Source organism: Octodon degus, unplaced genomic scaffold (genome assembly GCF_000260255.1).
Source record: "Octodon degus isolate 3935 unplaced genomic scaffold, OctDeg1.0 scaffold00009, whole genome shotgun sequence".
NCBI lineage: Eukaryota > Metazoa > Chordata > Mammalia > Rodentia > Octodontidae > Octodon > Octodon degus.
This window is the reverse complement of record NW_004524585.1, coordinates 11,639,261-11,662,760: the sequence shown is the minus strand read 5'-3', so window position 1 is coordinate 11,662,760 and position 23,500 is coordinate 11,639,261. Positions and strand designations below refer to the sequence as shown.

Sequence of the window (23,500 nt, the reverse complement as noted above, 5' to 3'; positions counted from 1 at the left end):
GCGCCTTGCCGCGGGCGCGCACGCAGGCGGCAGACACGCTGCACTGCACGGCCGCCAGCGCCAGCAGCAGCACGGCCGCCTCGGAGCCCAGCACCGCCAGGAAGCCGGTGGCGCGGCAGCCCAGCCCGGTCTCCCAGCGCGCTCCGTACTCGGCGAACTGGCCGAAGGTCACAGCGTCCACGGAGGCCAGGAGGCCGCAGGAGACACCGGTCAAGGTGTTGGCCCCCGCAATTGCACCGACCACGAACTTGACCGGGGACAGGGGCAGGGACCCGGGCCCGGCGGCGGCAAACACAGTCAGCAGCACCAGCCCGTTGCAGAGCACAGAGAGCAGCGCGATGGCCCACACGGCCAGGCGGATGCCCCAGCTCTCGAAGAGGTGCTCGCAGGGCTTGAAGGGGCCTGCAGGAGAGAGAGCTGGCGTTACCCCCTGGTCCAGGCTACTGGGATCTGGCCAAGGCCGGCCTCGGTGCCCAGAGGACTCCAGTCGAGGGAGATGGGCACAGCTTCCGCCCTCAGATAAGTCCTTGTGGGAGTGTAGAGGGAGATGATGGGACAGACACAGCTCTGCCTCAGAGGGGCTGCAAACAGGGTGAACATGCCCCCTCCTGCCGATGCTTGTAAAAGAACAGAGCATACACTAAATTGGTACAATGCAAACTCAAGTGTTGAAGTAATGTTATGTAAAGCCGTCTTTCCAGCGGAGCACCATGTGGAAGGATGGAAGAGACAGACTAGCAAGAGGGACATACAGGAGAGGACAAGTCATTAGAACTAGGATTGTGGCCAAGGCTCTGCCCAGTGATCACTGAGGACTCCACTGATCAGATAGGGTACCAGGCTGACTCTCTGCTGCTCTGTGAGAGAGGTGCAGGACACATTTCCTGTTGCTTATTCCTCCTTCAGTGTTAGAGAGGTAAAACAGGTGACCAAAATATAGACTGCTCGGGTTGTCTGATCTGACTTTATTAGATGGGTGAGATTTTGGTGTTTTCCATCTCTTCTTCTAGAGTCTGTTCTTAAATCACCTTGTAACTTTGGACCTACTATTTCTTCACTTCCTTTGGCTTCATACTCTTGTTTCTCAATGTGTTACTAAATAGCTTGGGAATTTGAGAGACTATTTGAGTGAGCTATTTTTAAAACATTTTTTCTGACTATGAAACAATAGATGATAATTGGAGAAAAACTGTTAAAATAATAGAGAAAAATCAAAACTGCTATGACTTCACTTCTCAGGGAACTCATTGTTTAGGCATGTTTCTAAAAATACATATATACCTGCATATTTTTAAACTAAGTTGGGGTTTACTGTAATGCTCTCTTATTCTCTTTAAGTTAAATTTTGTTAGGCATGCTTTCCCATTTCCTCAAAAATATTTTCAATGGCTGTATAATAAATACTCCACCGTATGATGTGCTGTAATTTATCTGGCTATTTGTATGATCTATATTATTATTATTATTATTATTATTATTATTTTAGGTACGGGGGATCAAACTCAGGACCTTGTGCTTCCTAGGCAAGCGCTTCTTCTACTGAGCTATCTCCTGGCCCCTGTATGATCTATTTTAAAAATAAGTTTAAGTTGGGCCTTATATTATGGAACTCCCTCTTATACCTCACACCCTGTTGATTACTGGTTTTCATAGGTGAAATTTCTGTGGCTCTGTGGACAAAGCATGTGGGTTTCCAAGTTTAAAAAAATGAAAAACCCACCTGCTTCCTCTAGGCTGGGTCAGAGCTCTGGTCCGAGCTGGCCCTGGGCAGCATGCTAGTGTCCCTTAGTGCCATGAGCTAGTGTTGGGCAAGGTCAGGCCAGCACCACTGGCTTGAAAGGAGAAGGGGAGAAGGTCAAGTGGCTTGAGCCAAGGAAAGATGGAAACCTGGGGAATGGAGGTGGGACAAAACAGAAGCAGCACACTTTGCTGTCTTCTGCTCATGCTGAACAGTTCCTGGCCTGGCCTAAGTAGGATGCTGCTGGCTTCTGGCATAGCCCATGAGCATTTTATACACAGGGAAGGTACTTCTTCACTGTAAGCATCTTAGGTCGAATTCCACCAAGGAGGAAGAGAATTTTCTCTCTTCCTAGAAAAATGGATTTGGGTAGACTCCAGAGAGGTCTCATCAGCTGTGTTAGATAGTTCAATAGGAGTTACCCCGGGACACCATGGAGTTTTTCCACCCTAACATTTTAATACAGAAAAAATGCATTATTTCTGGGACAGAACAGAGAGGGCTGGGGAGGGTGACATTTCAGAGCCCCACCAAGCTCCAGGATTCTGTGATGTGGGTCTTAGGCTAAGGGAGTGCTCAAAAGCATCCCTACATGCCTCCCTAAGCAATGGGACCAAGACATTTTTTTTTTTTTTGCTTCTCCATGCCAGTGTTTTTTTCTACAAGCACAAACTCTAGTTAGCTGATTTGTAAAGGTTGCCAGACTCCCCCTCACTCTCAGCCCCACTACTCATAGGTAGCCACCCAAGGGAGAGAACTCCAGCTCCTTTCCCATGAATTAGGGGAAAAGCCCTCAGCCCCAGCAGGTAGAATAAGTTCCTAAAGCTCAGCTACAGACTGAACTGTCCTGTTATCTAGGTAGCAGGGTGCTGTCCTCAGCCCCTTTCTCTGCTCACCTGGAATAGGGCTACACTGGACACTTGGATGTGGCTTTGAGTCCTCCATTTCCAGCTGGAGCTCATCCAGGTCCAGGTCATCTGAGAGGGCAGACAAAAAAGTGGCTTAGGCCCTGGTCATGGTGTCCGTTAAGCCCCACCTTCATGGTAACTCCCACTCATCTGAGCAGCTGTGTCTGGGCCTAACTGCTCCATACTGGTCATCTGGCAGCTCAGCATATCTGTTTCTAACTAGGGTGTAAATACTCAGTGATCTCATTATCCATGTGTGAATTACATGCACTGTTGATTTGTACTTTGCTTTTTTCTTTTTTCTTTCTTTCTTTCTTTTTTTTTTTTTTTTGCAGAACTGGGGATTGAACTCAGGCCCTTGTGCTTGTCAGGGAAGTGCTTATTCTACTGAGCCATCTCCCCGGCCCCTTGATTTGTACTTTTCACTCAGGCTTGCTCTTTCTATCACTCAGCATTCTCCTATGCCTTCTTGTGGCTTTAGTCTGGAAGTGCTGCTGGGAGTTTGGGGGTGGTAGGAGCTAGAAATCACACGGTTTTCCATTCTGACCAGGATGTTGTTGCAATCCCATACCCACTAGTGAACACTCCATTAAGAACGAGATCAGTAGGCTACAGTGTGTTAACAGGTTAACCAAGAATGGTGCGGGAGAGGTCATTTGCGTGAGAAATAATCAAAATTAACTGGGGGATATTTAGCTTATAGAAAGCAAAACTAAGTAAGAATATTATGGCTGTCAGAAAGTTGAAAGTTTAGGAATAAAGGAGACTCCTGCATGCTGTTTTGTCCTGGAGTGTAGAACATCAATGGATGGATTGTAGGAGGTGGAGGACTATAGTTCAAATGGAGACCTTCTAGCTCTTCCTACCAAGAACAAGCTCCTGCAATTAATTGTCCTACAAAAGAACACCCCACCTTTAAGAGATGCACATGGGACCCATGTGAACACAATGCCAACTATATTTGGGCACAGGGCAAGTGTAGAGGGAGTCAGGGTGAGTAAGACATCATCCTGCTCTCAGAGAGTTTATGGAGACAACTGAGGATTGTCATGCTATATCAACTCATAGATTTACTTAACAAAGATGAGCATTCCTTTTTATCTTATTTTTCCTGTGACTCCTCATCTTCATGGCTGCATAAACCTGTACAGCATCTGCATGAGGCAGGTGACAGACAAGAAAATCGAGGCTCACTGAAGTTGAGTTTGCCTCAGGTCTCACAACCAGTGAATGACTGAACAGAATTCAAAGACAACTTGATCTGACTGTCTGTGGAGCCTGATTATTTATTTACTCATCAGGGATGGATCATTTATTTAGGGCTGGGAGGGAGATTTACAGATGCACAAATTGGACATAGTTTGTCCCTGGGATATGGAAACAGAAACCACCCAAGGTGAGAGAGGGTACTTCTACCCCAAGTCAGTATTAATAGTCCTTTCAATTCTAACATCATAGGAGAAAGGCATCTTTAAGTCATCTCCATATCACTCAGGACTAAGAGTCCCTGTGGCTCTTCCTCTATCCCAAAGGGATAGGTAGGTGACCCTGCAGCTCTTGTCCCTTTCTTTGGCTAGAGGGGTTACTTCCTATGTGGATCCTCCCTTCTCACTTAAAGAGTAAGCATTTTGGGCTGGGAGTTTTCCCAGGAGGCTGGAAGACTGTGAAGCTGCCCCTGGCCTGGACAGCATAAGGCAGGTAGGAGGCTGAGGTGTGGCCCTCAGAGCCCTGGCATTTCCTTCTCTCTCTACTTTCATTCCATGCCTGCCCCTGTGCTCTAGAATAGAGCTCACCAATTCTTTGAAATCAAAATGCGTGAATGAAATGCAAGGGGCAAAATCCATGGACTCTGTCTGAGGCTGGGAAAGTCACAGCCAAGGTGTTAAGTAACCAGTCTTCAAACGAGGGGGAAATCAAATCTGGCTGGAGCAGCAGCTCCTGGCTTTCCTTCTGGAGGTTCGGTTGCTCCCACAGGAAGTGGTGGTGGGGCCTGCCCTAGCTCCCATTACAGGCAGCAGGCAGCCCACGAGCTCGACATCCTGTGGTTCTCCAAGACCTAAGCCCGGTGGAAAGTTTCACCTTGAGGAAGAAAAATTTCCACTCCTCCTTCCAGCCCCCTGAGGGAGTGTACAGCAGACATCCGGGAATGTGCCCCCCCTCCCAAGCTGTCTGCAGGCCTAGCCAGCTGCTGGCCTCCTTCTCCTCATGTCCTCCTCATCCTGGATGCCTGTACTCTCCCTGGGAAGTGCTTGGGTACACTGGGAGGGAGGGTCTTGGAGACCCTGAACTGCTTGCCCAACATATGGACTACACAGCATCTGAGAGAGGTGTATTATCTCTCTCGTTTAAAGATAAGTATATTGAGGCACAGAAAGGCTCCCTAAGATTAAATAAATTGTCTAAGGCAACCCAACTGGTCAATTATATAATTGGGTTCAACTGGCTATACCATCATGAAATGTCTTTCTTACATATTAGATTTTTTTTGTTTTTCTGTTCATCTTCTTCACTGAGATACTATAGAAAGGAAGTTCAAGGTAGAAAAATCCATGAGTCAGGGCTTCCTGTCTTTCCTATCTCTGCAGGGAGAAGACAGCATTCTTTTCTACCTTTTATCAAAGAATCACTTAATAGATGATCCCTCAAAATTCCCTGGCTATCCAACCACAATCTTTCCCTTTTACTCCAACTCTTTTTTAGAAACTGACCTATCTGACTCAAGGCTCTATGAAGCCTTTTTGATACCAGCGATCAATGAGGTGTCATTCTCAGATTCACAGGCAGAATGGAGGCACATGATAGCCTAAGGGAGCAATAATCCCTACAATGCTCCTTTTGGTTATAGAACTTTGTGAAGGTTAGGCTTGACTATGTTAACTTGATTGACTTTGGGATCCTCCCAGGTAATTGGGGGATCAGAGTGGGTCCTGGGGGGGAGGTCCACTGGGGTCTCTGGTTCCTGGTACCTTCTTCTCTGGAAGGCTGTTTCCCTGCACTGCTTCCCTGCAGCCATGAACTAAGCAGCCTTACTCCACTATCTGTCTGCCTTGAAGCCAGCTGACCACAGACTAACCCCCTTTAAAACATAAGTCAACTTAAGTTTTTCCTTTTTCAAGTTTGGGTATCAGGTATTGTGTCCAGCAGTGGAAAAACTGATGAATACAAACACATTGTGGGAGGATTTTATTCCTTTCTAGAATTTATTCTTATGATTCAATTGATTAACTAATGAGTCTGTGTTCACTGAAAATACCCTGAGTATTTTCAGAGGGCCCTGGTGACAAGGGGCATCATAGAGAAGCAGCCCATGAGCCATAAGTGCACCAGAGTTGAGACAGATGGTGAGCGTAAAGTACTTGTGAACTCAGAGGCTGGGCACTTTACTGCTGCTGTCTTTATCATCCTTACTTTTCCCCAAGCACCCTCCAGGTTTTAGTCTTAGAGAGACAAAGTGGGAAGTCCCAGGTCCCAAGCACCCCACCGCCAATGCCACCAAAGCTTCTCTCTCCAGCTCCTGTGAGACTTCTTCCCAGGTCCCCCAAGCTTCCTCTCTGACTTCTGTCTACTGTCCCCCAGCCCAGGGCCTCCAATCACTCACAGTGGGTCTCAGTTTGTCCTGTAAGGAGGCCCACGGGCTTCTTGGGGGCCTCCTCCTCCTCCAGGTGAAAGTCCTCAGCCTGCCACTGCCCGGAGCCCTTAGAAAAGCTGGCACAGGCACCATAGGCACAGCACTGGTAGGCATAGGGCACCTCCAGGATCCTGGTGGAGGAGAGAGAGGCAGCCTCAGTATGTTTAGAGTCTAAGACTTTAGTCTGAATGAGAAGAGCCCCAGTCCAAGAGCCAAGCACTTAGTACCTGTCCTTCAACCCTGCACTGCCCTGCTCCCTGTGCCAGCAGCCTTCTGGACTTCCTTTGTGAGAGTCTTGCCCCCTAACTGGGCTCTGGAGGACTCTAGACATATTCCAGTTTCCTCCTCATTCATCTTCAGGACTGATAAGGGGCAAGAAACCTTTTGTCCAGCAGGCTTAGAAAGAGCAAAAACTTCTCTGAGGTCATATAGCATTCTAGGTGCTCTGCCCTCACACCTGGGCAGAAACTCTTGTTTTACATTTAAGGAGACAGGGATGCTCCTAGCAACTCTTTACCCTTGCCCTTTGTGAGACTCACAGTCTGCCTCCCACCCTTTCTGGGCACATCAGAGTGGATTTGGTGCCCTCTGAGGGTGAGGGCAGATGCCTTGGGCATCTAAAGGGCTTGGGCCACACAGGCTGCACTGCCGTTGCTGCTGCAGGAAAGAGGTCTGGATGTCATTAGCACTAGGGACTTGCTGTGCAACTTGTTTTCCACTCTTCAGTGCCCTGGGCTTTGCCCTGATCCCAGGGTCCAGATGCTGCCCATGTGATCCTGGATAGTCTGGCTACTTGGAACTGGGAATAGGGTGAGAAGGTCTATGGGCCCTTCACATCGCTTCTGTCCTCACAGGTGGTTCTTGGGGTGGGGGAAATGCTAAAAGACAAGGGGTGGGGTATGTGTGCCAGACCATGGTCATCCTGGGAGGAGGTCAGGTGAGTCCTTCCCATGTAGTCCTGGTCATACTCTAAACCACCAGGCTCTTCTCAAGCTGAAGCCCTGTGCCTTTCTCCATGTCCCTCTGTGCCCTTCATCTGACCTGGGGCAAACCTCCACAGGTGCAGGGAACAGCCAGGCTCTCACCTCAGTTTGGGGAAACTGTCCTTGGAGAAGGCCTGAGACAGAGCTGGATTCCCTTTGAGCTTCAGATGCATCAAGCCCCCAAGCCCTGCCAGGGGCAGTGTGGTCAGCTGGTTGTCTGTCAAGTCCCTAGGACAGTGGATGGTCAGGGTTATTGGCAGTCAGTGGGGTTGCTGAGGGGGCAGGGCTGTGCTGAGGGTGTGGCCAGTGTGCCTGGGATGGAAGCAAGAGGAAATGAGCAAAGGACAGGAGATAAGCATAGAGAGAAGACAGCATTACACGCTGGGGGAAGAGGATGCTCTAAAGTTGCTAGAGGCACCATCTATAACTCATTCATCCCCTTCTTATTCATTCAGCAGACATTGGATGCCAACTATGTTCTAGCTTAATATTAAGCTGACCCAATTTGAATGTAACAACCCCCATCCCAGCTCCTGTGGTCAGGTCTGAATCCCAGCCCAGTACCCCCTGTCCACCCATGGGACCTAGCTGCTATTTGCCTCTTCCTTCTCTGTCTCTCCTCTGCTTCTCTGATGACTCAAGAAGCCAGAGTTGAGGATAGGACAGAGCTGGCTACAAGCAGAGGTTGGGTCATTCATTTTGCCTGGCTCTGCTTGCCTTGTAGCCACAGGTGAGAATGTACATGGTCTTCTATGGGAGATGGCTTAGAGGAAGCCAGGGCTCCAAAGCAAACACCACGGCCACAGCCACTGCGTTGTGGAAACAGCTCTAGACTGGGAGGCAGGAAACCTGGCACTGTCACCAATGCTCTGGGTAACCAAAGGGAGTCATAGATCTGCCTGGGTTCCAATGTCCTCATCTCTCAAAGGATTAAAATATCTGCCCTACCTATCTGGCAGGAACAGAGCAAACAGGAGAGGGAAGATGGAGGTGAGAATTTTACAAAGCTGTGGCCCAGACCCAGAGAGCCACAGCCTGGGGAGGGACCATGTGCCCCCAGGAACACTAGGTGCTGGCACTTGGCTTAGAGCAAGCATCTACCCCTGGGCCTTGGCAACATCACTGTGAAGTGAGGGGCTCTGGTTGGATTCTAGCCCAGAGAAGTCTTTGTGTTAATCAGAAAGAAGCCCTTTTGGGATGGATGTGGCTTTAGGACACACAGGCTAGCAAGGAGCAGCATAGGCTATCAGCTCCCCTTGAGGCAGGAACTTTTATGCAGTGGACAACCTGCATCAGAGTGCATGGCAGCCCCATCAGAAGCTCTGTGACCCTGATATAATGACCACATAGCAGGATGGCAGATGTCTTGTGTTATTCCATGTAATTTAGAGGGCCTGTGGTCCCCTGCTGCCCTGCAGAATGGCCATTCTCAGAGTCATGCTCAAGCAAGGGACCCTCGAGCACTCTGAGAACCTGGCTTCCACATCCCTCCCTCTTGCATTGAGAAGGAGTTTCAGGCCTATACATTCTGTCCTGGTGCATGGAGAGGATGTAGAGACTGGGGTGGGCTAGGGTAGGGGTCATGGGGAGGCCTGGGTCTGCCCAAATGTTGCAGAACATTAGCAGATGATATTCCAGAGCTTGTGGGAGGCAAGCTGTGTTTATCAGCCTCCTCAGTCTGTCAAACGGACTGTCAGAATGATTGATTAAGCTGGAGCCCATCTCGCCAGGATATGTGGTCACACACTTACGGCTACCCCTCCTCAGGAGTGGCCCTCCCTTCCCCCTCCCCTCCTGCCCATAGCCCCAGTTGCTCCCCAGTGTCCTGAAGGAGCATCAGCAGCCACTTACAGCTTGACCAGGGAACGCAAAGTGGAGAAGGCCTCTGGGTGGATGGACCGAATGGAGTTCCAGCTTAGGTCCCTGTGGGCAGAGAGCTTGTGACAGGGGAGGATAGTGACCGTGGGGGACTCATCACTCTCAATCTGGGCTGTTCCTCACACACTCACCACTTGACTGCCCCCAGCAGCAGTGACCTTAGCCTTCAGGGCACCTTAGCTTTGGGTCCCTTCTGCTGCCCAACTCCCAACCTGCTTGTGGACCTCAGTGATAGGTTCCAGCCCGAGTACAGACTGCTAAACTATCACAGTCCTGGTTCAACATGGATGAATCCCCAGAAAAACAGCTTATCTCCCCAAAGACCACTTCCTCCTTCCCCACTCCAGTCCCAGGTATCTTTCGTACCCCACACACCAGAGAGCCCCCAGTCAGCCCCTCCTTGTGTATCACTGAACCTGTCTCTCAAATTCCACCCCCAGCAAAAATCTATAAAATCTCAGCCTTCCTGTCTCAGGTCAGAGGAGCCCCCCCCCCACCTGTGAAGGGTACCAGCTGGAGAAGTGGCTTGTGAACCCATCTGGGTGGCAAGGTCCCTCTCCAGTGTGTGCTAGAGAAAGGGCTATGGAGCAGACAGGTGACGTGCCTGTCGTGTGCTCACGTAAGACGTGTGTACTGTGAGCACAAGCATGCCAGAGGTGTACAGTGACTCCTCCATGGCCCACCTTGGGCACTGCAGGTACTCACAAGGCTTGTAAGGAGCTCAGCTGGCTGAAGGTATCCGCTCCAATTTCCCAGATGCGGTTGTGTTGGAGGCCACTGGGAAGCAAGAAAGGCTGGATAAGCCTGCAGGCTCAGACTCTGGCTCTGCTCCATATCCCCCAGCATGGGGAGTAAGAAAAGAGAACCCCCCCACTTTTCCTGGCACGGGAAAAAAGGGCCCAGCCCACGGAAGTCACCAGAATTAAAGGGAGCACAGGGGGATCCGGTTGCCTTGGGTAAGTGGGTCAGGAGACAAAGCCACAAAACCATCCCTGTGGCCCAAAAGGGAGTCAGCTTCCAGTGTTCCCACCAGGCTTGGCTCCTAGCCCGGTGAAGCTGCGCCCCACACTCCCCTTCCATATGGGTCCTCAGACCCTAGCACAGCAGTCGAGCTGAGAGGCATAGCTCAGTATCCAGGCTGTCTGCACAGGAGATGGACCTGGACCTCAGCAACATCGAGGACCCCTTCTTTCAGTGTCACCCAGACAAACAGGACAGACGCTGGTGTTGCCCCTCTCCTGGCCCCCAAAACACTGCTCTGCCTAGAAGCAACTACCCATTCTGTGTGAGCTTGAGAGAGCAGGAGCTGGCTGAGCAGGATTTAGGTTGTTACAGTAGCTTTTTTTGCTTATGAGAAACTTGGACCTCATGTATATCTGTGTGTATGTGAACACACATGTATCCACGTGTGTGTGTTAGGGTAGTGTGACAATGAGAGAGCGTGCTCCAAACTGCAGGGAGCTTTGGCTCCTCTGAAACCTTGCATCCAGCTCTTTGAGCCCTAATGTGTCCTTGACCCTATACCAGCCCCATTGCAGCTGCATTTCTGTGTTGCTATTGAGTCCCATGGAGCTTGTGGGTCCGTCATCTGCTGTGTGAGTCATAGGGGTCATGTCCAGGTCTCTGCCAAGCCCTAACCCTAAACCCTGGGTTCAGCCAACTCCAAGAAGGTTAAAAAAAAAAAAAAACAACAAACCCAGGGTGCTTTTGTACTTGCTGCCCACCTCCCCTCAGGCCTGCCCAGTGCTGGCTGATGTGCCTTCTTCCTCCCCAGCCCCCCCAGACTCACATTTCCTCCAGCTTCTGACACCTGTGCAGGCTGGGCAGCCCCTCAATCTGATTGTGAGACAGCTCTCTGGAAGAGATAGGAAGTCCAGGACTGAATGCAGCAACTGTGTGGGGGTGGGGGTGGGGGTGGGGGTGGGGAAGCAGCTCTGGTGGTGCTTTCCTGGTAAGCAGCTGAAGGTCATGGGGACCTGTAGGGACATGGCTGGGGACACATCTCCCACCAGGGTATTGATTTCCTCAATTAGATTCCTCTCCATGTCTCCCTGCTGAGCCCCATTCCTCACTAGGCCTAGACGGAGCTGACTCAGTATCTTTTCCAAGTGGGGCTGCTGTTCCCACAGGAAAGCCTGGAGGACCCTGTGGGAAGTGGAGTAGGGAGTGACAGGACGTGGGGATAAGCAGAGAGACAGGGAGTGAGCTGCAGGGCAGGGAGACAGCCAGCAGGGCACACACACATTACTGAGCAAACTGTCAATGCCAACCCAAGTAAATAGCACCCAAAACCACCACTTATGAAGTTGGCAGGGCCCTCAGAGAGCATCTGGCCCTGCTCTTTCACTTAGCAGTCGAGGCACTAAGGCCCAGGACCAGTCCTAGGATACAGTGCCACTCAGTGGCAAGGTGTACATTTCCAGAAACCCCAGGGTCAGCCTGTCCATCAGGAACTGTGGGACTACGGATCCTCGTGAGGAATCTCTGCTTTAAACAGGAGTCAGGGAAATAGAAAAATCCCCCTTGATTTACTGTACAGGTCACTTAAATACTTCCTTCAACAGTCCCAGAAGGAATTAACTTTCTTGTACATATTAGAGTAACAGTGTCAATTATGGGGCACCCACTGTGTGCAGGGTCTTTACACACATTTTTTTCAACTCTCACAAATTTACTTGAATTTTTAGATGGAAAACAGGTTGAGAGACATTAAAGAGTGATTCCAAATAAGTACAGCTAGCGAGGGGCCGAACTGGTCCTCAAACAACCCACATCTGACTCCAAAGACCAAGTATTTTTGTCTTGAACAAGAGAGGACAGTCCCGTCGTCTTGGATAGGTCTCAGCAGAAGTCCAAGCTGTTATGACCAAGTGGATAGAAGGAGAAGCCTCTTCTGTGGCACAATGCCACAGCTGTGGAATGCTTTTGAGTACTCACAGAACTCGGAGCCTGGGTAGCTGCTGGCACATCCCTGGTGGGAGCAGCCGGATGCCTGCGCGGGTCAGGGTCCTATGGGAAAAACAGAGACAGAGCTGGCACCAGTCCCAGGGGCCCGTCATTCCCAGATACCCATTTCCAGCTCTGGACTGATGCTTTCCTAGGAGGACAGGGCTGACAAGAGCGAGAAGTTACAGGAGAGACAGGGCAGGGAAGGGACTGTGGGGAAGAAAGGAGCAGGCAGCTGCTGGCATATAAGTGCCAAGCCCCCTGGGGCTGGAGGAGCTGGGGTAGGAAGTGAGAGAGAGGGCCTGCTTGGCAGACGGATCTTGCAAAGCCCAGCCCCACCCATTCACCCCAGCCCATCCCCACCCCATCTCTCACAATGGTCTTCAGCAACACTGGGCATGTGGGACCAGGACTAAATCTTCTGTGCTCTAGGGGCTGTAAGGAGGAGGGGTAGCCATGGCAAGAAGTAGACAGAAAAATCTCGAGTGGGATCATGGGAACAAAGTACAGAGTTTGCTCCCTGTGCCTTGGGGTAGGGAGAAGAGAAGGAAAAGAAAGAACCCAGGGTGGAGAGGGCTGTGGGGGCAGATGGGACAATGGGCTTGGCTCAGGCACAGGGTGTCCTAGGAAAGACCCAAGGCCAAGGTCATCCTTGGGGAACTGTTATTTCTCTCATGGAAAATTTTCTACATGCCAGCAACACTGAGGCAAGACAATAGAGGCACAGAGCAGAGTTCCAGTCCCAGGGATTCCATGAATGAGCTGCGAGCTGTGAGGCAGGGAGCTGACTTCCTGGCTGGTGTTTGCTTGATTGTTTCATCCATTAAAATGTATTGAGGGCCTACTATGCACGGCCACCCTTCCCTCTAAAGGATATAATATCAGAGAATCTGAGAAGGGCTTTGTTAGGAGAAAGCCTCAGAATGACAAAGGAAGTGAGTTTTCACAACCCCCACCCCCTGCCTGTGACTTCAGTGCATGCAAGGCCTGGGCTTAGGGACTCTGAAGTTAGAGCTGAAATATTCAAGCACAGTAATGAGAGGGAGGCCAGCCTCCCTCCCCACCCCAAGCCCGTCCCATCAGCCCCTGCCTGGCCCTGAGGCAGCAGTGCATCAGGAGATAGCCATGGCCGAAGCAGGTCACACATCAGGACACAGGCCAGGGGAGGGGACAGCTTTGCAGCATGTGAGATGAAAGAGCCCCTAGGAGACAGAGCAGGTGGATGGAGAGAAAGGCCACTCACAGGATCTCCAGGCTGGTGGTACCTTTGAGGTCTGGGAACTCCTGGATGTCTGTGGCACCATTCAGGGATCTGGAAACAGACATGCTTAGAGAGGTGAGTCAAGGAAAGGGATTCTACCTTTTAGGGAAGAGTCATCTTTTCCTAGCCTCTCCCAGAGCAGCCATGCTAGCCCAGGTAAAGACTGACTGGTTGATTGGTGCACAGAAAGCTTCAAAGAGCTAATTTCTTAGGTTGGCTCATCCCACCTATCCCAGATTGAGCCAAGAAACTGCAACAATAGAACAACAAAAACAAAAAGAAAAGGGTTATGGGAAGCATGTGTTGAAAAGGTAACAGCGTAGTATATCTAAAATAAGTCCTCGGCTGCTGGGTTTGCTTCTTCGAACCCAAGGTAGGGTCTCTCCTAAATAGTCACTTGCTGTGGCTTTATTTGGCCTCACTGTCCTTAAGACTTCTTTAGACTGATGGTTTCCCCTGCCCACTATGCCCTATCATAGAAAAGACATGGAACCCTGCATGCACCAGAACCACAAACAAATAAGACCCTGAGAAGATAGCAATATCCAGCAATGAGCCCAGCCTCAGAAACTGGGGACTTGGGTACATGTCTGGATAGTACCTGAGCACCTCAGGTTCCATCTATTCAACGGGCCAATAAGAGCCACTTCCCATGGTTGGGATGTAGATGGAACGCACTAAGCAACATAAAGCGAGTGCTTAGAAGTCGTCAGCTACGTTACTGTGAGGCCACAGTGCTGAGAGCACTCCATGCATGCTTCTGAAGAAGAGACTCGGCTGGGAATTGAAAGATTGGGAAGGAGGAAAGCAAGACACACCTTCAGGTCAAGTGTGATGAAGACCACAGTAAGAATCCCAGAGAGCTATGCTCTGGGGCCACTGAAAGCCAGCCTTGAAAATACCCAGCATTTGGACCTGGATCAGCTGTTAACCCAGCAGGGACATGTGGGACAGCTTCCTTGAGCAGGGTAACCACAGAAGTCAGATCAAATGCCTCAGCCATGGAAAAGAGCCCCTTTATCCATCTCCCACCGCTGGTTGTGGATATAGAGTGAGGCCATTCACACAGAGCTAGGTATATATGTGAGGAAAGTGGGGGTCATCTCCCCAAAGGTCATGCTTCCCAGCAGGGCTGTGTACTGCAGGAGAGAGCTCTGCATGCAGAAACTGGAGAGAGCAAGGCATGAAGGGGATGAGTCTAGGCTGTTGCAGTCCGCAGGCGACACTTACAGCGTGTGTAGTTTAGGCAGGTACTGGAAGGCCGACCTTCCCACAGACTGGATTGGGTTATCATAAAAGTGTCTGGAAGAAAAAGCCCAAACACCTAATTCAGTTTCTTTCTGCTTTGAGTGGGAACCAAGGCTGACCACTGCTTCCTTCCTCTCCCAGGGGAAGCCCAAGAAAGAGACAGAGGGAATGAGTGGCCCTCCCATCCACCTCACCCCCTGGTGCTTTCTAAGGGCCTCTGTCCTCCTCCTCCCTGCAACACTCAGTACCCAGAGCAGGATGAGCAGTACTCACATCGTCTGCAGCAGAGGGTTGCCCATGAAGGCCTTCTCGGGGATAGCCTTGATGTTGTTGTTGTGGAAGCCCCTGGAAGACAACAGCCAGGAGTGGTGGGGATTTGGGGAGACATAGACATCTGTGGGGCCTCCCAACAGCTGACTAGACAGACACCAGCCTGGAGTGCCTAGGTGCAAATCCTGCCTATGAGCTTCCTTCTTTGTTCAGTAACACACCCATTCTTTCTCAAGCAAGAGCCAAGAGAGCAAGGCTGGAGGCTCAGGATGCACGTTACAGGAAGCAACTCAAGGGGAAGGTGTCAAGAGGGGACTGCCCCTTGGTCCCATGTGGCAGGAGCCCTGATAGGGCCCCACAGAGAAAGCCAAGGGTATGTGGTAGGAAAGGGAGGGTACAGGAAGAAGAGAGCTTCCACGGGGACCCTGAGGTAAGGATGTGCCTCAAATGAAGGTTGGCTTGGCCTCAAGGCCTGGAAATGAAGAAATGTAAATACATATATAGCAGGAGGAGGGATAGGCACAGAGTTAGGGGCTGTAGGTGGTGTGTGGCACATTTGAAACGAGGCACTCAGCTGAGTGTCTGGACTCTGGAAGTCAGGAACATAGTTGATTACTTGGGAAGAACATGTATCATGTTGGTTTGAAAAGAGGGCCCATTCAGTCAGTTTCTTTTTACAGGAAGTTGCTGGCTCACCTTTTTGTCCCCCCAACCTCCACTCACCTTCTTTCTCCTCCTGCTGTCCCATCATTACTTCCACTATCGGGGTTTCTCCTAAATTCCCCCTCAGACACCTCCAACGAATACCAACCACCTAGGCTGGTTCCTTCCTTCTTTCCTCCCTTCCTTCCTTTTTTCCTTCTTTCTTACCTTCTTGTTTATCTGCCTTCCCTCCTTTGTTCTTTTCCTTCTTCTTTCCTTTCTTCCTTTCTCCTTTCTTTCCTTCCTTTCCTCTCTTTCTCCTTTCTTGCTTTCTTCTAGTTATTCATTATATATTTCTAAATAATTTCCTTCTGTCTTGTGCTGTACCAAATGCTGAGGGATTGGGAAATTTATAGACAGAGGCTTTGTCGTCCTCAAGAAGCTTTCTCAAAATTGAAGGTAGATAGGTGGATAAATGGATGGTTGGGTAGACAGGTGGATAGATGTATGGATAGATGTATGGATAGATGCATACATGCATAAATACATATGGGTGGATGGATAGGTGAAAAACACATATGTAGGAGCTGGTGAGATAGCTCAGTGAACTAAAATGCCTGCTTAGGCAAGCTTAGGTAAGTGAAGGGACCGCAGTTCTATCTCTGGCACCACATACCAAGCCAGCTCCGCCCCCAGGGCACATTGAGCTGGCCAGAGTCCAGGTGTAGTGGCAAAAGCCTGTAATCCCAGCGAGGGGGAGGCTGAAAGCAGGAGGATCACCACGAGTCTGAGCTGCATAGTGAGACCCTGCAACAACCAAGTACATTAAAAAGATAGAAAGAAAGAAAGAAAGAAAGAAAGAAAGAAAGAAAGAAAGAAAGAAAGATACATATATACTTATGGATGGGTAAATGGTAGATGAATAGATGGTAGATTTATAAATAGGTAGATACATATATATGCATACATATATATGGATGGATGGATAGGTGATGCATATATGCATACATACACAAATAATTATGGCTAGAAGAATGGTGGAGGGTGGATGAATGGATTGGTGATACATACATACATAGTTACAAATGTTGGGTGGGTAGGTGAATGGATACACACACTCTATACATGTTTGTTTCTGCTCCCGTTAACTAGGTGTCTGCTCTCTTTTCCCTAATGCTTTTTGTTCCCCATCCTTAGCATACCTTATTCTTTCCACAGTCTCTTTTTAAAATTTATTTTTATTTTTTTAATTTAAAAAATATTTATTCATTTATTTATTTATTTGGTACAGGGTCTCACTATGCAGCTCCGACTCCTACAGCTCATCCTGTCTCAGCCTTCCCAGCACTGGGATTACAGGCGTGCACCACCATACCCAGTTTCAGTGGCTAGCACAGCGTACCAGTATTCCTGGGCCTGTGTGGCATGCTATACTGGGGATCAAACTTGGGATCTTGGGCTTGCCAAGCAGGAGCTTAGACTGCTGAATGAACTCCCCAGCCCCTCCATATCCTCTTGATTGATCAGATATTGTTGAATATTGTCTTTCTTTCATATCTCAGCTCAAAGAAAAAGAAAGTCAGACCTCAGTTACTCAGTAGTACTGGAGGACTTCAATAGTTTTGCACTCAGACCCTTTCCTCTGGCTGGCCTAGCCTCTCTGCATCTGCTTCCTGCACTGCCTTCCACACCTTCAGACTTCTGGAGAAAATGAGGAAGAGCATGGACTGGCACTCTAGGTCTCAGGTAGTGGTTTGAGTTATGAAGCTGCTGGGCTGCCTGAAAAGTTTGGTACTTTTTCATAAGCCTTCAGATCCCCTCCATCTGACTCCAGTCCAGTTTACACTAAGCCTCTTAGACCCTATGAGCTTCCGTAAGACAGGGGTAATGCCAGGCCCAGGCTACCAGAAGCAGCTCATGCTGTAGGTCTTCCCAGGCTGAGAGGCCCAGGGCCACTTCTGCTGGTGACACACCTCCAGGAAGTGCTCAAAGCCAAGCTAATGAGGCCTGTGACTACTTAGAGCTGTACTGGGGACCAAGAAGGGCCTGCAGCTACAGCTTTTACAAGGACCATGGGAGGTGGGGAGGTGAGGGAGGCCCAGGCCAGCCCATGCCCTCAGGAGGAAAAGATACCCGCAGAAACCAACAGAGCAGCTTACAGTTCCTGCAGTCTTCCCAGGGTCCGGATGGCCATGGGGAACTCCTGCAGCTCGTTATAATTCAAGTCTCTGGAATGGAAAGCAGAGCTGTCATTAGTACAGAGGCTTAACGGGGCATGTCAGGGTCCCTGAGAAATGGAAACTTGGCTCTGGGGTTGGCCAGAGAGATGGGTTTTCCAATCTGTTGGATCCAGCTGCCAATGTCTGGAAACACATTTTTGGAATGCTTGTACACCATTCCTACTCCACAAATCCTTAGGCTCCGAGTCTTTCTGGCACCAGAACAGTTTGGAATGGGGGCTGTATGTTGGGAGTATGGGTACCTGGAAGCACATCCCTCAGAATAGTCTCCATAAGCTGAGGAAAGTGTCTCAGGCCATTGGAGACATGAGGGGTGGTGGGGAGAGGAAGAGTGGGATAATCTTTAACATCTTGTTACTAGCATCAGGGATCCCAGAAAGTTCCACAGGTGACTGGCTACCTGGGCCATGGCCCTAGTTGTCATCTTTGAAAAATATGAACAGCACTTTTTATCTTTGGATAGTGGCGTGACAGCCAATCTTATTTTTCTCTTATGCTTTTCTGAATTTTCCTCTTTTTAATATAAAGAACATATATAACATCTGATCAGAAAACAACAAAGGTAATTTTCAAAAGCGAGTAACAATCCCATTTGGCAAGTTTGTGGGAAACAGCCTTCTAACAAACTATTCTTGGCAATTTGAATACTGACAACCTTTAGAAACAATCTGAGCATCTTTTAAAAATTAAAACGTTCATACTGAGGCCCTCCAAGTCTAGGACTGCAACCTACAGAAGAGGCTGTGCTTGTGCATAAAGATCTTTCTAGAAAGAGGCTCATAGTGGCATGGTTTAGGTGCCCTTGGTGGCCATGACAGGGCAGAGGAAGAAGAAATGGGGGAGACCATGGGCCAATTTGATTTTCATCAGAAACAAAAAAATTCAGAGCTATTAAGACAAAAGAAAGCCCCACAGGCAGAGGAAAGCAGGGGTTTTGAGTTCTGTGGTAGACAATGAAGAAGGAATGGGAAGCAGAGCATAAGAGGTACAGAGAACTTTTTTTTTAAAGTTCCGCTCTGTGCCAGTGGCGGGGTTTCCTCCTTGCCAGGGCTAAGACAGACCTCAGAGAAACAGAAACTTTCAAAATGTTAAGTTGGCTTTGGCTTTACTCAGTAGCTGATGAAATTTAGCCCCATGGGGAAATGGGCCTGACCTGGGTGGTCCTGATGCCTCTAAGATCCTGTTGCTGAGATTGACAGTCACAGGCTTTGTCCATGGGGCTGTGTCAGTTCCAGTGTCTCTCTTGAGCCTCCTAGGAGGGCCCCAGAACCACAGCCCAGCTTCTCAACCTTTTAAAGCCACCCTTACCCTGACAACTGTAAGGTTGTCCAGTGCCAGGGAAGGGGACCAGGTGGAGGTCCTCTAAGTAGAGAGCTTTGGCAGGATTTTGTGGATAAATATTATGTTAACACAGAGATAATGACAGGCACTTCTGCGTGACAGGGTCATTACACTTAATAGTCCACAGGTAGAGCCAGGAACCCAACCCAAGGGCCAAAGCAGCAGTGACAGGCACCTGGCAGCCAGTATACAAGATAATTGCCCCCTCCACACACACACTAATTACTCGATTGCCCTCAGACTGCCCTGGTGAGTCTGGTAATTGCAACATAAAATCCTTTACGCTGGTCTCAGCTCAGCTTGTCCTTTACTGAGCTAAACACGTTGATTTGCCCAGAGACAGTCGCACAGGCCAGGTGAATGCCAGCCTGTGGTCAAGCTGGGTGCAAAGCACTTAGACTGAAGCCAGAGGGACCAGAGTTGGGCGCAGAGAATCATTTAAACTCTGTGGTTCCTGCATTTCTACCAAAGGCCTCAGAAGATACCTGGAACATCAGGTGGGTAGAATTGTGAATGGGGGAAGCATAGATGGGAGATGGATTTTTTTTGGTCTTAATTTTATATATCAGGACTGGAGAGATAGCTCAGTAAAATAAGCACTTGCCTGGCAAGTACAAGGTCCTGAGTTCAAGCTCCAGTACTGCAAAAAAAATAAAATAAAATAAATTTATATATGATTCATTGCCCATCTCAGTCTTTCAAAATCAGGTGTTCCCTTTTCAACTTAGCTCAGTTCCCTTAGGAATTCTCCACTGTTATCCAAAGAGAATTGCGTTTCCCATGAGTTAGATGGATGTAACTTCATTCAAAAGCCTTAATATTGGATTGATATCTAAAGGCAAAGAATTGCATTAGTCTGGTCTTAGAGTCTCTGATTGCTATTCTTTCTGCCTAGAATACTCTTCCCCCAGGTACTTATATGCCTTATTTCTCCGTTTCCCTTGGGTGTTTGCCCAAATTACACCTCATGAGAGAAGCATTCTCTGACCACTCTCTTTCAAATAGCACATCCTGTCTGTCACTTGCTATTCATTTGCCCATGTGCTAGATTAACAGTGATCACAGGGTTGGGGATGTAGCTTAGTGGAAGAGTATATACTTAGTATGCCTGAGGGTCTGGGCTTGACCCCAGCAGCCCCCAACATACTAAATAAAAGGCATCTTTTTAAAAAAAATATGTTAAAAAGTGGACATAAATCCATTGCAGTTTCTCCTATCAAAAGGTGGCATCTACCTGAAGATTGGACTGGCCATGTGAATGACACTGATCAATAGAATGAGGTGAGGACTGGGGAGATGGCTCAGTAGAATAAGCACTTGCCTGGCAAGTGCACGGGTCTGAGTTCAACCCCTGGTTCTGCCAAGAAAAAAAAAAAGAAAACATAGAATGAGGTGAAAGCAGCATGGTTTGATCTAATCCTGACTCACAATCCTCTGCCTTGGCCATCTTAGAATACTTGTATTATCACGTAAGGAAGTCCAGGCTAGACTCTTGAATGGGAAATCCATGTGGTCAGAGAGGAACAGCCAATAGCCCATAGCCAGCAGCAAAGCCCCAGACACTGCGGGGAGCTCTACCCTAGCTGAGCCTCCAGATGCCTGCAGTCTCCTCAATGAGCTGGGTGGGGGTCTCCAGAAGGAGAGCCACCCAACAGGCCCAGACAAGCATGGATTCAGGAGAAATAACAAGGTGTGTTTTTCAAGCTACTAGGTTTTGGTGTGAGTTGTGATGTGGCAATGGATAACCAGACACCCTGCTTTCTTTTCCTTTATAAAATTTATTGCCACCTGACATGCATTTATTTTCTTTCCATCCAACCAGAATAAAATCTTCTGGAACACAAGAACTTACCCTGTTTAATATTCTACATACCAGAATAATATGTGGCACTGAATAGGAACTTAACAAATACTTGTTAAATGAATGGATCCAAAGCTTTAAATAAACTTGTTATTTTTTTAAAAAAAAAAAAAGCATTAGTGAATTCTTAGGAAAATCTAGAGTGTTTAAGATTTTGAGGTTGATGTCAAAATGGCACATAATAGTCCCAAGTGACACTGTTAGCCCCAAAGGCCATGGGATGAGGCCACAGAATGACTTTGCTATCACTTACCCTTGTAGAATTCACTAAACTCATGTCCAAGCAGCCAAATTGAGTGGTTCCAGCCCTCCTTGGCAGTTTCTAGTCAGAAATTTCTGGTCAGGAATTTTGCCAAGAGTGGACTAACAGTAGGAAAAGATACATGGTAAAAGGCATGTGAACTAGAAGGTTATTTTTATAGAGAAATGTGGAGAAGAAAAATTATACAAATGTCAAAAAGAATCCTGCAAAGTCCATGGCAATGAGGTGGCCTGGATTTTTCCATTTGGATGTCTACATAGATTCAATGACTTGGGCAATTGCCAAAGCCCTTCCCCATTGGGTGCTCTGTAGATATAATCTCTGGCTCTAATTGTCCAGAGAACATGTCTTTGCAACTCTCTTCACCACTAATGAATTCAGCTCAGTGCAACAGACATTTGCTGCCAAATGTCCCAAAATACACAGTGAATTCTGCTGGGTAAAGTGGAAGGTAGAGAGATGGGTAAAAAGCACTCCTGTCTAGACAAATGCAGAAGACAACAAGCTGAGCAACCTCAGCATGGCATGGCAGGTCCTGGAGGACATGCAAAGCATCAGAACTTCAGAAACTCTTGCCATCATGCACACCTGTGTGGGCTTCATGGCGCTGTGACACTGGTGGCACGGCTAGATCTCAGTGGGAAGGGATGAACGTATCAAGCAGGGACAGTGTGATTTAGAAGAAATGAGTGTTCTGGAATTGTGTTTGGAAAGAACAAGGATAATTTGGTTGGAGGGAGGACAATCTTTGGAGGTAAATCTGGAGGGCTCTCTGCCCTGGACTGCTCTAAACTCTCCTATCAGGTCCCCTCACTTCAGGCCATCCACAGAATAACATTGTTTGAGCCCTGACCATGTGCCAGCCACTAAGTGATGCAGCTAAACAATCTCTCTTACTCCTCACATGCTTCTGTAGTAGGTAGGCACTTCAATTATTCCCATTTTATAGTTCAGGAAAGTGAGACAGAGAGAATAAATGAGTCACTCATTCACAAAGAACTAAGGGCAGAAACCACTGTCTGCAAAATCCTTCCTCCTTTCTTTCTTTCTTTCTTTCTTTCTTTCTTTCTTTCTTTCTTTCTCTTTTTAATAAATTTTGATACTAGGAATCAAACTCAGGACCTTGCAATTGCCAGGCAGGCACTGTGCCACAGAGCTGTATCCCCAGCACCCCCCTTTTTGTTACTGCACTGTCCAACATCATACCTATCATCCATATGTTGGTATTCAAGTTAATTACAAGTAAATACAATTAAAAATCCAGTTCTCAGTTTTCTAGCCACACTCCAAATGTTTCGTGTCAAATGTGGCTAGCGGCGGTCATATTAGAAGCACAGATCCAGAGCATTTCCACCACTGCCGAAAGTTCTATTGCACGGCACTCTACTCTCGTATCAGGAGGAATAGCCAGGAGTGTAGCCGGAATGTATTTCCCAGGCTCTGCTGCAGTAGATGTGGCCGTGTGACCAGATTCACACTTGAGAAGGTGGGCATTTCTAGTCCAGGGTTAATAAAATAGACCCTGCTATCTCTTTGATAGTCCTTCTACCCTTCTTCCAGCTAAATACCCCAAATTATGAGGCTCTGGGAATAGTGTAACCCCAAGAAGGGTTCTTCCTTTGTAATTACATGGAGAAAGGCTGTCCTCCAGAAGAAATACCCTCCTTAGCCTGTTGCATGATCCAGAAATAAACTTCTATCATGTCTGAGCCATTATATACATTTTGGTCTATTTGTTCCAACAATTCAGCCTATTTTAACTAAGTCAGTGTCACAGCCAGGACTTGAACTCTAGACAGTTGGAGTCTGGAGCTACGACGCATGTGCCAAAATAGACTTTAAAAATGTAAAGCTGATTCTGTCCCTCTCCTACACTAAAAAATATCTGAAAAAGATTCCAGAGCAAAGATTTACAGAACAAAGTTCAGATTCCCCAGTGGGCTCCAATGTCCTTAATCATCTTTCAGCTTCATCTGCATTTCAACTCTCCCTGTATTTTCTCACCCTTGTATATTTACTTGGACCACTCTCGCCCTCAGCCTGGAATGTCCTTTATCCACATCCTCAGCTGCTGAAATCCTAGTCATCCTTTGAAGTCAGGCTCAAATATACCTTTCTCCACGAGTCCAACCTCATCCCTGCAGTTAGAGTGAATCACTGACTCTCTCAGCATTTTTCTGGTGTTTTCTTCCTCTGCATGCCCAGCATTGGACTGGTAATGATGATGGTGGTGGTAATAGCAGTAATTACTAAATAAAGGTCCTGGTTCTCCAATATTTACATATATTACTTCA

General features: G+C 48.3%; 1 protein-coding gene across 1 annotated transcript in view; it reads right to left on the bottom strand.

Annotated features, from left to right (window-relative positions):
* The window catches only part of Lgr6 (leucine rich repeat containing G protein-coupled receptor 6), a 114,038-nt gene that overhangs the window by 2,515 nt on the left and 88,023 nt on the right, over positions 1-23,500 (bottom strand). Inside the window, exons 7-18 of the mRNA XM_004625354.2 lie at positions 17,662-17,730; positions 14,864-14,935; positions 14,573-14,644; positions 13,325-13,393; positions 12,073-12,144; positions 10,925-10,990; positions 9,841-9,912; positions 9,109-9,180; positions 7,360-7,485; positions 6,245-6,405; positions 2,635-2,715; positions 3-402 (exon numbers count right to left, since the gene is read on the bottom strand). Of these exons, the coding sequence (XP_004625411.1) occupies positions 3-402; positions 2,635-2,715; positions 6,245-6,405; positions 7,360-7,485; positions 9,109-9,180; positions 9,841-9,912; positions 10,925-10,990; positions 12,073-12,144; positions 13,325-13,393; positions 14,573-14,644; positions 14,864-14,935; positions 17,662-17,730 (1,332 nt within the window). The remainder of the gene's footprint in view (positions 1-2; positions 403-2,634; positions 2,716-6,244; positions 6,406-7,359; positions 7,486-9,108; positions 9,181-9,840; positions 9,913-10,924; positions 10,991-12,072; positions 12,145-13,324; positions 13,394-14,572; positions 14,645-14,863; positions 14,936-17,661; positions 17,731-23,500) is intronic.